This window comes from Sebastes fasciatus, chromosome 9, assembly GCF_043250625.1.
Source record: "Sebastes fasciatus isolate fSebFas1 chromosome 9, fSebFas1.pri, whole genome shotgun sequence".
In the NCBI taxonomy this organism is placed as follows: Eukaryota; Metazoa; Chordata; class Actinopteri; order Perciformes; family Sebastidae; genus Sebastes; species Sebastes fasciatus.
Genome location: NC_133803.1, coordinates 12,490,464 through 12,504,930, shown reverse-complemented (window position 1 = coordinate 12,504,930; position 14,467 = coordinate 12,490,464). Strand labels below are relative to the sequence as shown.

Sequence of the window (14,467 nt, the reverse complement as noted above, 5' to 3'; positions counted from 1 at the left end):
CACCGGCGTCAGCCGTTAGCGTAGGCCGGCGGTTGGTGAAGTAAGGGCGAGTTTGCTCCGTTTTGTCACAGATCAAAGACTGAGGACTGAGGGCAGAGGTGGTGTCTGTGTGAGGTTGTGTTTGTGCGTGGGTGGGCAGAGGAAAGAGACTTTGCGGTGACTTACCTTCCCCAGCTTTCGAGGCGCCCAGCTCCGAGTCATCCCGCGTGGCACTGTGGGAGTGGAGGTAGGTAGCAGGGACCCAACCCTGCTCCTCTGCGGTGCTGACGAACCACCAACCTGTGGATACACACAGAGGCGGAAATTCACGACCACGTAGAGTGTACCAATGTGAAGAGTTTGCAGGATGTTTAACAAACATGTCATACAATCCATTACGCAGCAAGATAAAGTTTGTTGAAATTTTTTGCAGATGATTTTGGGGCCCGTGATAAGATTCCCAGCCCAAAAAGTACACATAATAAATCTCTACAAAGACAGATGAAAGTGAACCCAGATGACATCTGCTGATGTGGCCTTCAAGTCTGGCTCATATCTCCCATAAAATCACTTGTTTTGATCCCTGATTTGATCAAATAAATATACATATAAATCACGGGGATCAGCTACAAATGGACATGAACATGAGGAACTTGTAGCTTGAACTATAACTACGATCAGGGCCAAGAACATCAGAGGTAACACCGCCTGGCTGTAGCTCGACTCATGACGACGAGGTCATGTTCAACCTGCGTTCCATCAGGATCAGTCATGATTTGAGTGGGCAGGGCATTTCTAAAGTGTTGTTTCTCAGCCAAAATATCCATTTGCAATGTTGCAGCTGATTTGACTTGGTTCCTCTGGGTTTGACAACATTGCTCCGACAATTACTTTATGCCTCAGCTGGAAAGGTGCACCGACACAGTACACTTTGAAAAATCTGATCCCAATAAAGCGAGTGGAGTACAGTGATCCTCGTGGCAAATGTAAAGCACATTATGAACACTATTCCTGACATTTTAACTTGTGTTAAATCACATTCACAAAAAAGTCCCCTCACATTTGTGGGTGACAAAGCTGGCACAGAAAACTGTCCTGCGTGGTATGCCCCACACATACGCTATTTGTTGTGGTAACGGGAATACAATATGGCTGACAGCTGTCTGGACAACCCATAAAGAGGATGGGGGTGTTCCATCACACTTTCACAGCTGGTCCAAACATTCAGTGGACATTTTCCTACAGAAATGGCGAATTATGAGGTAATTTAGTTGCACACAAAAAGAAGCGGAACGTAGTATGATACACTGAACAGAAAGATGTATTACTTAAAGGGACTGTATGTAACTTTTTACACTTTTTATTGCTAATGTGTGAACAGGTTGTAGCCTAACCTAAAAAATGTGATCTTTCGTGACTTTCTGGGTTTCCTTTATCAGCCTGCAGACTGCTTCTAATGTGAAGAACCTGGGCCTGTTTTTCCGGGAAAATCCAACAGATGTGACGTCATGCGCGCTCGCAAGTAGGTTAGGCGTAGCTAAAGTTCAGTTAGAAATGGAGTCCGCTAATGCCAACAAACAACCAGCCACCACCACAACTAAGACTCCAACACAAACTGCACACAAGTTAAATCTAGTGAAGCCCGTCTTGCAAAACAGGAATGTGACCGATGTCAGGCATAAACTGTTGTTGTGTTGTGGGAGTGTGTGTGCGCCTGGGAAGTGAGTGGTAAAGCAAGAGAGAGAGAGCGGCGGCGAGTGTGTGAGAAAATCAGTGAGCAGTGGAGCAGAAGGGAGTTAGTTTAGCTTTGAGAATATCAAGTGAATGTACAGTGGAAGTTGCAGTTTGTGCAGAAATGTGTCGTGTAGTGAAGTGACGGGGCTCCGGAGCGAGTAACGTTATCGACTCCTGTCCAGGAGACCAGAACTACGGTGTCTCCCCTGTGTCTTCTGACCACGGTCGGGAGACTGAAGCAGGAAAAGTTTACACTAGGATCAATATCGGCCGGCACCTTCGATTCATGGAGGGACCTTCGTTTGGTGAGCTAACATTACTGCCAAGCATGTGAAATATATAGTGATATTGTGGTTTTAGCTGGCTAATGTTGCTAACGTTAATCAACATGATGCCTGTCAATCACGTCAGTCTTGTGTGTTTCAGTAGCGCGAGCAACAGGACGCTGACTGTCGTTGACTTAACGGCCACAGGTGTCACTGTTAACAAGCAATTTCTGATTCTTACAGAGAATCCCTTTAATTAAGGATACGGTAAAGGATGAGATGCTGATATAGAAATAACAGCAACAAGAGTGCAGACTCCTGTTTTAGGCTGTAATGATTCATCTGCATTTAGTGAAATATGTTGCGATTATGTCCTTAATTTTGCAGTCATGCATAACAATTAGATAGGTTGCAATTAAAGGCTGCTGTGGATTAGAAGAGGTTAATAGTGGTGTTTGAGGTAGACAGGAAAGTACACAGTGTTTCATTTTTCGATTATGTTGGATCTGCTTTATGTGGAGAAATTGTTTTGTTGAGTCAGAGAGATTTTTAAAACTTACAATATGCGAAATTTCTTTCACACCTGCTGTATCGTGGCATCTTATCTCTCGGCAAAAACAAAACCAGGGTGGAGCTACAAACCTCTGTCAACACTGAACAATTCCTCAGCGTGCTGTTACATTCAAAGACTTTCACTACCATTTATTGATTTCTGCAAGAATGCCCATAGGATTTGGTATCAGGTCCCTTTCTCAGGCAGTTTCCCACTGTAGTTATGGTTATAAAAAAAAATAATAATTGTGTAATGTTGGCAACCCTGAATTCTGATGACTAACATGAGAATCTGTCCACCAAATGTATCTGGAATCCGGGGCCGTCCCGCTGACAGACTAAATTACTTTCTCAGTGGAGGAAATGAAAATCTTTCCAGGCTTTTTTGTAGCTTACACATGCAATCTCTGTGATTCATATGACAGATGATGTATTTAATTGATGAAGCTATACAACAGTTTTTGCATAGAGTTAGGGTGGGTCCACAGAGGAGGATGCTGTTTGGCTCTGAGCAACATGCTGGCTAGCGCTCAGGTACGCAACAAGCCGTTTAATGTGCTCAGTCTTCGCACCAAAGCTGTGCCTTGAACAAAACCTCCAATGCCAATAAAACAGACAAAAACAAAATGCTGTCAACAATATTCAGGACCCAAAATACAGACTTTTTCTTTCTACACTGGAGCTGGAAGATTGTGAGAAGTATTGTTAGGCATTAATTACACTGACATCCTAATTTTAAATGAGTTCATTATAGCAACATTTTACTTACTGTATATCTCATTATAGTCACTAAAAACGTTTGAATAAATCTGACGTGTCGTGTTTAATGACCAGCAAAGGGCAACACCAACTACATTAATGGTACATTAAATTAAACTGTCCATTATAAAGAAAGGTCAGCTTGGCAGGAAAAAAAAAAAAAACTGCGTCAGCTCAATAAAGAAAAAAACATACATTTGCAAATTGCCATTTTCACACTGACGTGCCTGCTTGCGGGGGAGATGTCATTCTCACCTCGGCAAACCGACACTCATAGAAATGTAAGCAAATATAACAATATTGTGTAGGAAGGCTCTTTATAAAAGGCCTGAGTAAATATATGCCGTTATTAATGGCTAGGGCTGCCTGGTCTGTATTTTTCAGCCATCCTCCCATATGGCAGGTGCTTAGGCTGAGTTCAATGAACCTCAAAAGAAGCAATAAAGCGTACTTTTAAAAAACACACACACATTACACAAGTGCTGATTTCCCAGCCATTGCAGGCTTACATCAGGCAGGTTGCAATTATGTGAAAAAAACAAAACACTTCTAACAGAGAAACCTGCTTCGTGTCTTTCATCACATGTATTCATTAACAGAGTGACTGCAATTCAATCCTGCAAAAAAAAACAGCTCCATAACATTCAAACCATGTGGTGGACATGAACTAATTCTATATGTTTAGGGCTTCAGACTTCAAATGAAATGTACTTTTTGTTTTGATAATAATTCCTCTGGCATATTTCTCCATAAGGGCTGGGAGGGGAATGAGATTTTTTAACGTTTGGATAATGTCAACTTCATAGTCGACGGGGTTATCATTTGTACATTCTTCATGATGACAGAGACCTTTAAACTGAGGTCATTATAAAAGAAACAGCTGTTTTCTGGGTCTCCTGTTGCCATTCTTCTGAAGGTGAAAAAGTTAACAGTAAAGCTCCTGAGACACGAGTGAATGAAGTTGTGGCTTTGGCTGCTGAAAGGCAAAATGGCAGATAATGGAAATAAGATTATGGGAAGAACGTGTTCTCTCCTCCTCGTTTCCGGATGGCAGGGATTAGCTGTACAGATGTGGGAGGAACAAAGGTGAAGGAAGCATACCTTGTGTCTGGAAATATGTGTGTGTGTGTGTGGGAGTGTGTTTGTACCAGTACAATGAGAGAGAGAGCATATATACATTAAAAGGCTACACTTGTATCTGTGAATTTGTGTATCATCTCTCGCTGGTTTTGATCAGTCCATATCTCAACCTGCTTTTCTCCCTGTCTGCATATCCACGTTAGGAAAAGTTCAAAATCTTGGAAAGCCGCTGCAGAGTTTCAACCACAAAGGGAAAAAAAAGAACACAGCCAAATGCTGACTGGCAATACACTTTGCTAAACATTATTCAATATTACGATTATAGCTACTTAGTCAACATCCTGAGTAAATCACAAAGCTTTTTTGAATCGTTTGAGCAGAGTTTAGTTTGGTAACCCCCACGCTTTGGGGGTCAGCGGTTGCATAAGACAATAGCTAAACCCACAACCCTCTGGTGGAGATGTCATTTAACACCATTACACTAAAGGATCAGGACCACAGACATCAACCTCAAATGTCACAGCCTCGGAAAGGAAGACACCAAACGGTTTGTCCAGACTACACTGTTGTATTGCTCTACAAGGACATCATGAAAAACATAGATGTTTTAAACAGAGCTGAGGGCAATCTGTAACTGAGTTTATGCCTCCGTAGCCTGCTGTGAGCTGCAAAACTCTGGTCGTAGCAAGTTAAGTGCCTGCTTGATTCCAATTATTTCTGTAATAAAAAAAAAAGAAAAGAAAATGATGATGTCAGCCTAATTCAGACAGCATGAAACAGACAGATCCAGATTTTTGAAGCAAAAAATTAAACATTTTGGGAAGAAAGGTTTCTCGTGGAGAAAACCGGCACCAGCACTGAATCTGAAGCTCATGTTATGTCTCGTAAGTTCCTGGAATCTCCGATGGTTACCTGGCAACTGGTACCAGCCAAGAAATAGTCCAGAACATAACCCCCTATAAAATTACAAATTGTCATCTCAACTCATTCTCACTCCCAACTCGTCAAATACCGCAGATTCTGCATTGAACACCAACGCACGGAGGCACGCTTTAGCAACAGAATGTGACAAACCGGGCTTTCAACTAACTCCAATGTAAACCCAACCACGGCGTTATTCGACAGTTGGAGCAAGTGACGTAGTATTAATAGCATTAGAGTCCGCTCAGGTTGAGCGGGAGCGGTGGTGGATGGGTCGAACAAACAAAGGACTTTCAACCAGGAGATCGGTGTTCGTGTCCCGTGAGAAACTAAAAGTAACGTTGACTTATTTTGTCATGTCAGTCTTTAGTCGTGTGACTTGTCGGTATCATCTGTCCCATGAGTTGTTGGTCACGTGAGTCGTTAGTACTGTCAGTCCCATCAGTCCCGTGAGTCGCTAGTCAGTGAAGTTAACGTCAACCACGACCGTTTCCTAACCCTAACTTAGTGGTTGTGTTGCCTAAACCTAACTTCCTGTGAAAACAGAAGTTTATTTTGAAAGGACACTATGCATGTAACCAGCGTATATTGACACGCCATCCCTGATTCGTCCAAAAGTAACGCAAGAGGGGTACCCCGTGCGTCGGTCTCCGATGTCAAGGGGTACTCACCAAGCGGCGGTATTTGACGAGTTGCGAGTGAGAATGTGTAGTTGTGGTACTGATTAAACTAACAACATGTTAATTTGTGAGCTTTAGAGGTGGTGGTAGGTGTATTTTTGTTATCATTGGGGAGAGCAAGGCTAGCTGTTTCCTACTGTTTCCAGTTTTTGTGCTAAGCTACGCTAACCGACTGCTTGCTGTAGCTTCATATGGAATGGACAGATATAAGAGCGATATCGACCTTCTCATCTAACTCTCTGCCAGAAAGTGAATAGACAAATCAATGTTGGTTATGTAAGCTGAAAGTTTTGCAGCAACTTCACAATGATGATGGAAAATGCAACTGAGATAGAAACTGTACTTTTATAAGACTTTTATGGAGTTGTCCTCTCAATTAACTTATATTCTACCCGTGCAGATACATGTAGTGGATGAACGTAATAAGAGTGAGCAGCCTTTCTGAGCTCTATGTGTCTCTTCTCATACAGTATCAGCCATCTGGAAACTCTATCAGCTTTAAGAGCCGGGCTTCATTTTTTACTGTAATCAACAACAGACTCTCAGCTGCAACAAGAAACTAGATTTATGCCATTTGGGGTTTTTCCTGAGGTGACTGGATGACCTATAAAACAAAACCGCAATCTACGTATACAATCAATCACCTAAGAAATGACATACATAACACAGTGTGACATTGCAATGCTCCTTAATGTCCTACTCATCCCTACAAATTTGTTACTGACCTCAAAATGTGCTGAGATTTTTTTTTTTTTTGTGGGGGGGGGGTTAACTCTGTAGTACTCACAAAGGATTTCTACACATCTAGCATGAATGTAAGAACCACAGATTCAGCAGCACAAGGAGGCTTTTTCTTCATGACCTGAAATGTTGAGGAATGCAGTGGCTCAGCAGTCCTGCAGATATCTGACACCACTGTTGAGTAGAGCAGGAGAAAACCCCATTCATTCCCAGCTTCTGTATTCATTAACAGTGGATTCAGTATCAATGCACATGGGGGAAGGTTATCCAGCCCAATATACACACATTTCCAGTTTTCATAAAACACTGGGTTTCAATTACCTGGGTGGCTGTGGTACGAGGGTGAGGGCAAAAACGGCACAACACCACTTTCAAGAGCTGATGTTGACCTAAGGAACAACCTTCTCTCCCTCCCAGCCTCTGAAAGGATCCCCTCATGGTATGAACTAAGCTATAGCCCCCAGCTTGTGTGCTTTCTAGGCTCCATTGATTTGGAGACACAGAAGTCCTTGAGTGTCTGAAAGACCACCCCTTAAAATGCTAGGTTAACTCAATGGTCAATTCTTGACTGAGAGACAGAGGCACCTTTTTGGCGCCTGCCAGACTGATTTCTGAACACTATTATTACCACTATTTGTGCTCTTAAATACTGTTATTGCTCCTGTTTTTCATCTCCTCTTGCCTGTATTGCTCTGTGACAAAGATGCAAAAAAATTAAAGCAGCAGAAAAGCCAGTAACAAACCTGCCATTTAAGTTTCCATATCTAAAAATACAGGATAAGGTTAATTTCTTGAGACGGTCATTAGTGCTTCCTATGGTAAACTGAAAGAATGTGGTAGATGGGGATTACTATGAGTGGATAATGTGTCTTCCATCTGCTCCTGCAGATTCTGCTTTAAAAAAAAAGACATTTGACACTTGGCAAAGTTTTCTGTATCATGTCTTTGGTGGTTCACTGACAAGAATTATAGGGTTTTGCCTCTTTTATACGAGGAAACATGTTCTTGCTGAGACTGCACATACCAAACTGAGGGTTTGAGCACAAGCAGCACTAGAAGCTCAACACTGACCTTGCCTTTAATCCTGCTGCATATCAGAGACAGAAAAGTTGGAGCAGCCAGTATACATGCAATTCAATACAAATTGATTCAAGCAGCTGTCACACTTGCAGAAACCACTGATGCTAGAATAAAAATAAAAGTAATTTCAGTTCTCTCATTAACTAACTGAATATTATGGCAACACACCTTTTGTTGGTGCTATTATCTATAAGTACAGGCGAAAGACAGCTGGTCATCTAGCTATAAAGCGAGGAATCTCTGTCTGTCTTTCTGTCAGTCTGTCTTTCTGTGTCTCCTTCGCATATCTCAAGAACCGGTCAATCGATCGACTTCAATTTGACCAAATGGCGGCGCTATAACAATGAACTTTAGGTTTCGTCTTGTAATTTATGAACGGTAACTCTCAGAAACAAAATTCATAAAAAATGTTCCTGGATTTTGTGGGTCCGGACGAATCTATCCATATAAGCCACGCCCATTTGCATCATTTTCAACCATTGTGAATTGTCTAAATTTAATTTTTTGCTACTTCTCCTACAAATTTTGAGCAATTGTCACCGAATTTGGTACAGAACATCTCTGGACCAAGCTGGAAATAGTTACTTTTTTGGATTTTTGATATTCCATATAGTTTTGCTAACGCTGGCCCTAAACGTTAGCTCAAATGCTGTGGGCAGGGCTTATATTGCGAAAAATGTCATACGTATCTCCTGAACGCTTTGTGCTATTTCGACTACATTTGGTGGACATGTGTAGATATGATGTCTGAGTGACCATGGCAAATTTGGTGCCACTTGGCCAATAGGTGGCGCTGTGGCAGCATCATCTAACTATAACAGAAGTATTCTCTGTCTGTCTGTGTATGACTGTCCTTCGCATATCTCGAGAAGCATTCATCCAATCAACTTCACACTGCGGGTGCCAGCAGCCATACCGCGGTTCTCGACAACGTAGCAAGCACAACTTCTGGCGGCCAAGCAATCGTCCCGTTACGGACGGGCACGCAGTCCGAATGGGCAATGCACTAGCTCTAATAAATTGTAATCTGTGCATTTTAATATGAAGACATATTGGATTTTTTTTGCCATGACACAAATACAACCTTATATAATTCTATAAATTACTTTCAATTTTATGGGAATAATCCTTTTAAAGAGTAACAGTAAGTCTGTGCTTTTGGAGTAAACTCAAAAAGAATCTGCCTCTCTGAACAAGGAGCTCCTGCTGAGCGGAGATCATCTTGCTTCCAGCCTTGAAGACGGAGAGCAGAGACATTATTGTATTGTTACGGGGGTTTTTTTCCATGTGAAGGTAAAGAAGACGTCCTGCACATCCATCATGCCACGCTGAGGGCCAGACCTGCTTAATCTGCCAGGATTCGACTCCAGCAGTCTCTTTGGGCTTTCAGCCAGGAAGTCAAACATCACCTGCAGGATACTGCTGTTACCTTCCAGCTTCTCTATGGCTCACATTTGTCAAACTTAAAATCATTAGTGTTTACCAGGACAAAAAGGGCAATTTTATATAGATTACTGTGACCCTTTAGGCTCTTGGTGAAATTCCACTTACTCCACCCTGCTCAAGTAAGCTGGGGTGGAGAGATACAATACATAGTGCACATGGGTGGTGCCAGGGGGGTCTTGGGGGAGCCGGAGGGACTGACAGATGTGAGCTGGCCTCTCCAAAACAGACAGGCATTCCTGGAGTTTATTTGGCAGATTGCAATTCATAGAAGCTGATGTAGACTTGGAATGGAGACAAGTTAAACCCTGACTGGTCCACGGAGAGACATTTCCTACACAGGGCTGGGCACAACATGCCTGCTAACGCTGCCCTCGAGGTGTAGGCAAACCAGCTGCAATAAGTACAATATTTCCAGAAGTGACTGCAAAATTATTTTTCCTTTCCTACAGGCTACTCCATTAAAGGGCAAAGTTTAAACCGCTGAATACAAAGCACTTGAACTGACCAACGAGGCAGCTAGCTTAGCTTCGGTTAACATCTCTACAATATAGTGTAAACTGAGGAGGCATCCTGGAGGATCCATTAAGCCATTATAATGAACCAACCTCTCTGAACCACTAACTTTGGCAGGAAATAGCTTTTTCCATTTTCTCCCCGAGTTTTTCCCTGCACTACTCTCTCCTCCTGAGCCAGCATCTCCCCCTGGCAAACTCTCATAAAATAGACAAATAAAATAACAAAAAAACAAATGGGAGTTTTCGACAATACTAAGTTGTAACTTTTATAGCATTTTCTCCATTAGATTAAGCCATGCATTTATTTTTAGCTCCTGTGTTTTAAGAGTATTATTCCTGAAAAACTGAATGCTACAACATGACATCAAGCAGTCATTGGTTTACCCGGTTGACTCACCGCATGCTGCACCTACTTCAAACCCAACAGAAACTAATACAAAATACTGTACCAACTGCAACGTACGCCAAGACACAAACTGTATCGTCGAGCCCATGCAATGGAAAATACTGCCTTGGCTCGGAACAGCAGCCTGGAAAAGTGGAGAAAGCCGAGCTCTCTTATAGGCCTGACCTAGATTCACTGCCCTGTCAAAGGCATATATTATCTAATCCGAGGTAAGGAAAAGTCGATAACTACACCGGGCAGTCTATGGTACAGTAGCTTTAACAGCAGGGCTTCCGTTGAAGGACTGGGGTGAATGGCAAAAATAACACAGAGCTGTCGTTTTCCCTTTCTACTGTAGATCTGTCACTGTTACACTCTCCTACTCTCACACCTTGGTGTAAAAAAAACTCACACAAAACCAGCCAGACACATCATGCTGATACAAAATCACATGGCAACAACATGACAGCATACAGATATTTTCCACTCAGCGCATCCAAAGACTCTGCAGGGGGAACCCATGCTGGTTTAAATGTGCATGGCTCTAAAAAGGAAAATATGTGACTATAGCTGGAGGCTCAATAAAAATCCATACAATCCTTTCATCATTACAAATGTAATCGACACCTTTAAGTACCTCTAACGCGGCTTATTCACTACTTAGCTCTGTAACACACAGATCAATCTGTCAGAGACCATTAGAGGGTTTTGTGCTTATCCTGCAAGGGAATGGATGCTAAATCAAATGAGCTCTGAAATCTTCTTAGCACACACCTGGCCTTGTTAGTATTGGCGAAGGGATGTGGAGTGATGTCACCCAGCCAAATGGAGCAGATTTAGCCGACTGCCATTGCAGGAGGTGTTGAGATTTGAGTTAAATGCTAGCTGTGCTGCTGGAAACAGTCTCCATAGCAATATGTAAAGGTATGTGGGGGGTGGGGAGTTGTATTTACGTCAGATCTCTGTGAAAGTGTCCGTCAGTGTATAATAAAACTGTCAAATAGCCTTAGGATGTGTTTTAAGGAGCCTGGAGTCTACTGTTTTGCTTTCTAGAAACAAATCAAACCAAACCAGAGATGAATGAATGTGCTAGAGCGAGAGTGGCAACAAAATACAGCCTCTGCATCAGAGACGAGGACGAAGCTAAGCAATAATAATAAGCTACGGTAACAACACGGGAGCCTGGGAATCATAAATCTGCAATGAGACCATTGAAATGCATGAGTTTCAAATTCTGCACGGATCATCAACACACACATCAACCACTAGAATTTTGCACAGTGGTCCGCTGAAATACAGAAAGGGAAGGGGGCTCTACTTAAAAGCGCATGGCCGTGCAGTTCGACTTCATGGAGGAAAGCTCTCATATAAGGCCCCCCTGATAAAAAGGACTTCAAGGCGTTGGAATATCCGCCTCACTGCGGCTCCCCATTGGGTTGAAATCCTACTGGAGCAGGGAGTGAAAATAAATACATGAACCCGAAGGCAGGACACGTGACACTTCAAAGCGATCCTGCTCCACAGACCCTCTTCCTTAAGGCCAGTGTGGCATGGCGTTTCACTCACACCCATCATGAAACCCAAGTGCAACTGCCTTCCTGGTCACTGTTTCCTCGATCCCCCATCCTCCCACTGAAGAACACATGAGTCCCATTACTGTTTTACTGTCTCAGCACACCATTAAAGCTGAAGCTCAGACCCTGTTACTGGGCCTGTACCTCTCCAGTCACTCTTCATATGGCAAATTCCCTTCAAAGTTAAAGCGGTCCAGGCAGGTGCCTAGACAATTGGTGTCTGTAATAGTTGCAAGCTTTCGTATAATTACCCAAGACACGTGATTTGATACTCGTGATATTAACAACACATGGCATGCAACAAACTGTAGTTTTTCTGGTGTTCTTGTGTCATAAAAGCTACAAAACTATCTCACCAGTTTTCATTTTACTGCATTTCAAACATAGGTATTATATTTCAGTTAATTCACATACATTTGCTGAAACAATAGTTAAAGTATTTTTGTTGTCTCCTTCCACCCACAATAGATGTAAGTGGCTGCAGGTATTACAGCATATTCCTAGAATATCATGAAGTTGGTTGCTTTACGTCAGCATGCTACTGACTCATTAAACATTAAATATTATCAAACTGAGTCACATATCCTAAAACATGATCTTGGCCCTGTTTGCTAGCTAGTTAAACAGCTGACTAAGGACTCTCTGCAGCTGGCATTTGTAAATCCGGCATGTCTTGCTGGCTTTTCATTTTAGTGAGGTGGAATAATTAACACGAGTCTGGAAGACATTCCTCTTGCTAGAGGCAACATTTTGGCCCACGGCCTAAACCAACAGTGGGAAAAAAAACAGGGCTGACTGCAGGCCAGAGTGAGCCTCCAGATGGGGCTAAGTAACAGCTAGCTGTGGACAAAGGAGGTGAGAGGGTTGAGTTAGGGAAAAGGCCAGCATGTTTGAGGAACTGTGGACTCAATCGTGAAATGTGCACACAACATGCCTGCTGCCTTTTCCTGCTCAGCGTGTCTTTGTCGTGCTTTTGTTTTGATTACTCACCGCTCTCGCTCTTTTCAATGACGTCGACCACCTCGCCCGCTTGAAGGCTGATTTCTGCAGGCTCTTGCTTCTCGTAACTGGCCACCACCACATACTGTTCCAGGAGCATGGGATCCGAAGGGTCCACACCTGGGGTCGAGGGGAAAAAACATGCTGTCAGCCAGCTGCCAGCCATAGGTCCACGAGAACGACTGCCGGGCACCCGTTGTGCCATAGGGCACTTTGTCTGTAGAGCTCAGCCTATCACAATATTCACAGGGCTCAGTGCATCTTCCTGAGAGTCTAGCCATAGAGCTGCATCCCACTCCAGCCCGACAACAAGGGCAACGGAGATGCTGGAAGTCTAGGAGAGGAATCTCCCTCCAAAAAAGTGAAGGATCAAGCAATCAAGTGCAGAAAATCCATTCTGTGTTACAGCAGGGGCCTCATCCTGATGTGTCCGACAAAGCTGGGACCGGGTCAGCAGATGTGAGTAGGCACATTGGAAAGACGAACAGCAGTGAGAAAGCTGTAGCAGTGATAGAAAAGTGAGCTGAAGCCAGCTGAGGACAGGACAGTAGAGTGGGAGAAAGAAATGGTTTCCTTTGGAAAATAAACCATCTGCTAAAAAGCCTCCTTCTCCTCCTCAGTTGGGGCTGGAGCTGGAGGAAGAGTAGGGGGTTGTGTACGCCAATCATAGGAGTCGGCACTAGAGGCCTTAAATAGAACCAGATGAAGGGGCTGGAGCTGTGCTCGGAGGGATGGCCCTCTGTCTCAATGAAACACTAGAGCTCTCACTACAGCATGCAGCCCCGCCAATGGAAATCTTCCTTTCTGTACTTCACTGATTTAACCATATAAACGCCGGCGGTGAACCAGTTTGTGCCTGCTTTCATAACTTGGTCACGTCCACTACTTAACCCGAGTTTGGTCACTCTAACTACAGGAATGCCTTGTTAAAGACAGAAACCTTTCATTTGTGAACACATATAAAAAGCAGAAACATTACAAACATCCACAACACTTTTCGCCCCACATGAGTACTGTATACGTCTGCATCGACTGAGCCCGGCTGAAGCCTTAATCGTGAAGAATCCTTAAAACAAGCATAGCCGAATGACCTAAAGCAGATCTAACAAGCATCAGCTGGAATCCAGACACAACCACAGCTGACATTCACTTCACACATTAACAAGAGCTTCGGCTGACCACTGAGTTCAAAGCTCCAGACAGAAGGGAGCTACCATCTGCACACTTTAGATTAAATCTGTTTACACTAATAACGCTGCTACAACACATACACAATGTACTTTTATGGTCTGTTTGAATAACAGTAGAGATCGCAATCTCTATTTATGGTCACATGCTGCTTTTACTAACTGCTGTCAGTTTACTCTGGCGTAAAATTAAGTATGTGGGCTCTTGACTCACATAATCAACACAATTTCCAGCGAAATAATGTCACAAGAAGAAGAAGAGAAAAACGTTTTTCAAAATTTGGTAAACAATTTTTGGAAAAAGGAACTTGCTTAATCCTGAGGATGGAAAATAAGAACAATTCAGTCCAATAGATGGGAGGCTTGAGGCTTAGATAAGGAATGATTGAGACAACTAGGATTAAGCTGTCATTTCTCCAAAGAGCTGACCTGGCGACAGTCCTCCAGACTGAAGATTAACATTTCTCTCTCGGGATAAGATTTTACAGTCAATTTGGGAACAGAATTTAAATGTCGAGGAGCTCATAAATTATGAAGATGAACTCAGCACCATTAACATCTCCAATGCT

At 43.0% G+C, this 14,467-nt stretch overlaps 1 protein-coding gene across 5 annotated transcripts in view; it reads right to left on the bottom strand.

The window, feature by feature from the left end:
• The window catches only part of LOC141773912 (SH3 and PX domain-containing protein 2A-like), a 73,015-nt gene that overhangs the window by 11,972 nt on the left and 46,576 nt on the right, over nucleotides 1-14,467 (bottom strand). For all 5 annotated transcript variants that reach the window (XM_074646078.1, XM_074646077.1, XM_074646079.1 and 2 more), the window contains 2 exons: nucleotides 12,703-12,831; nucleotides 166-279 (listed from right to left, as the gene is read on the bottom strand). In XM_074646078.1, coding sequence (XP_074502179.1) covers nucleotides 166-279; nucleotides 12,703-12,831 — 243 coding nt within the window. The remainder of the gene's footprint in view (nucleotides 1-165; nucleotides 280-12,702; nucleotides 12,832-14,467) is intronic.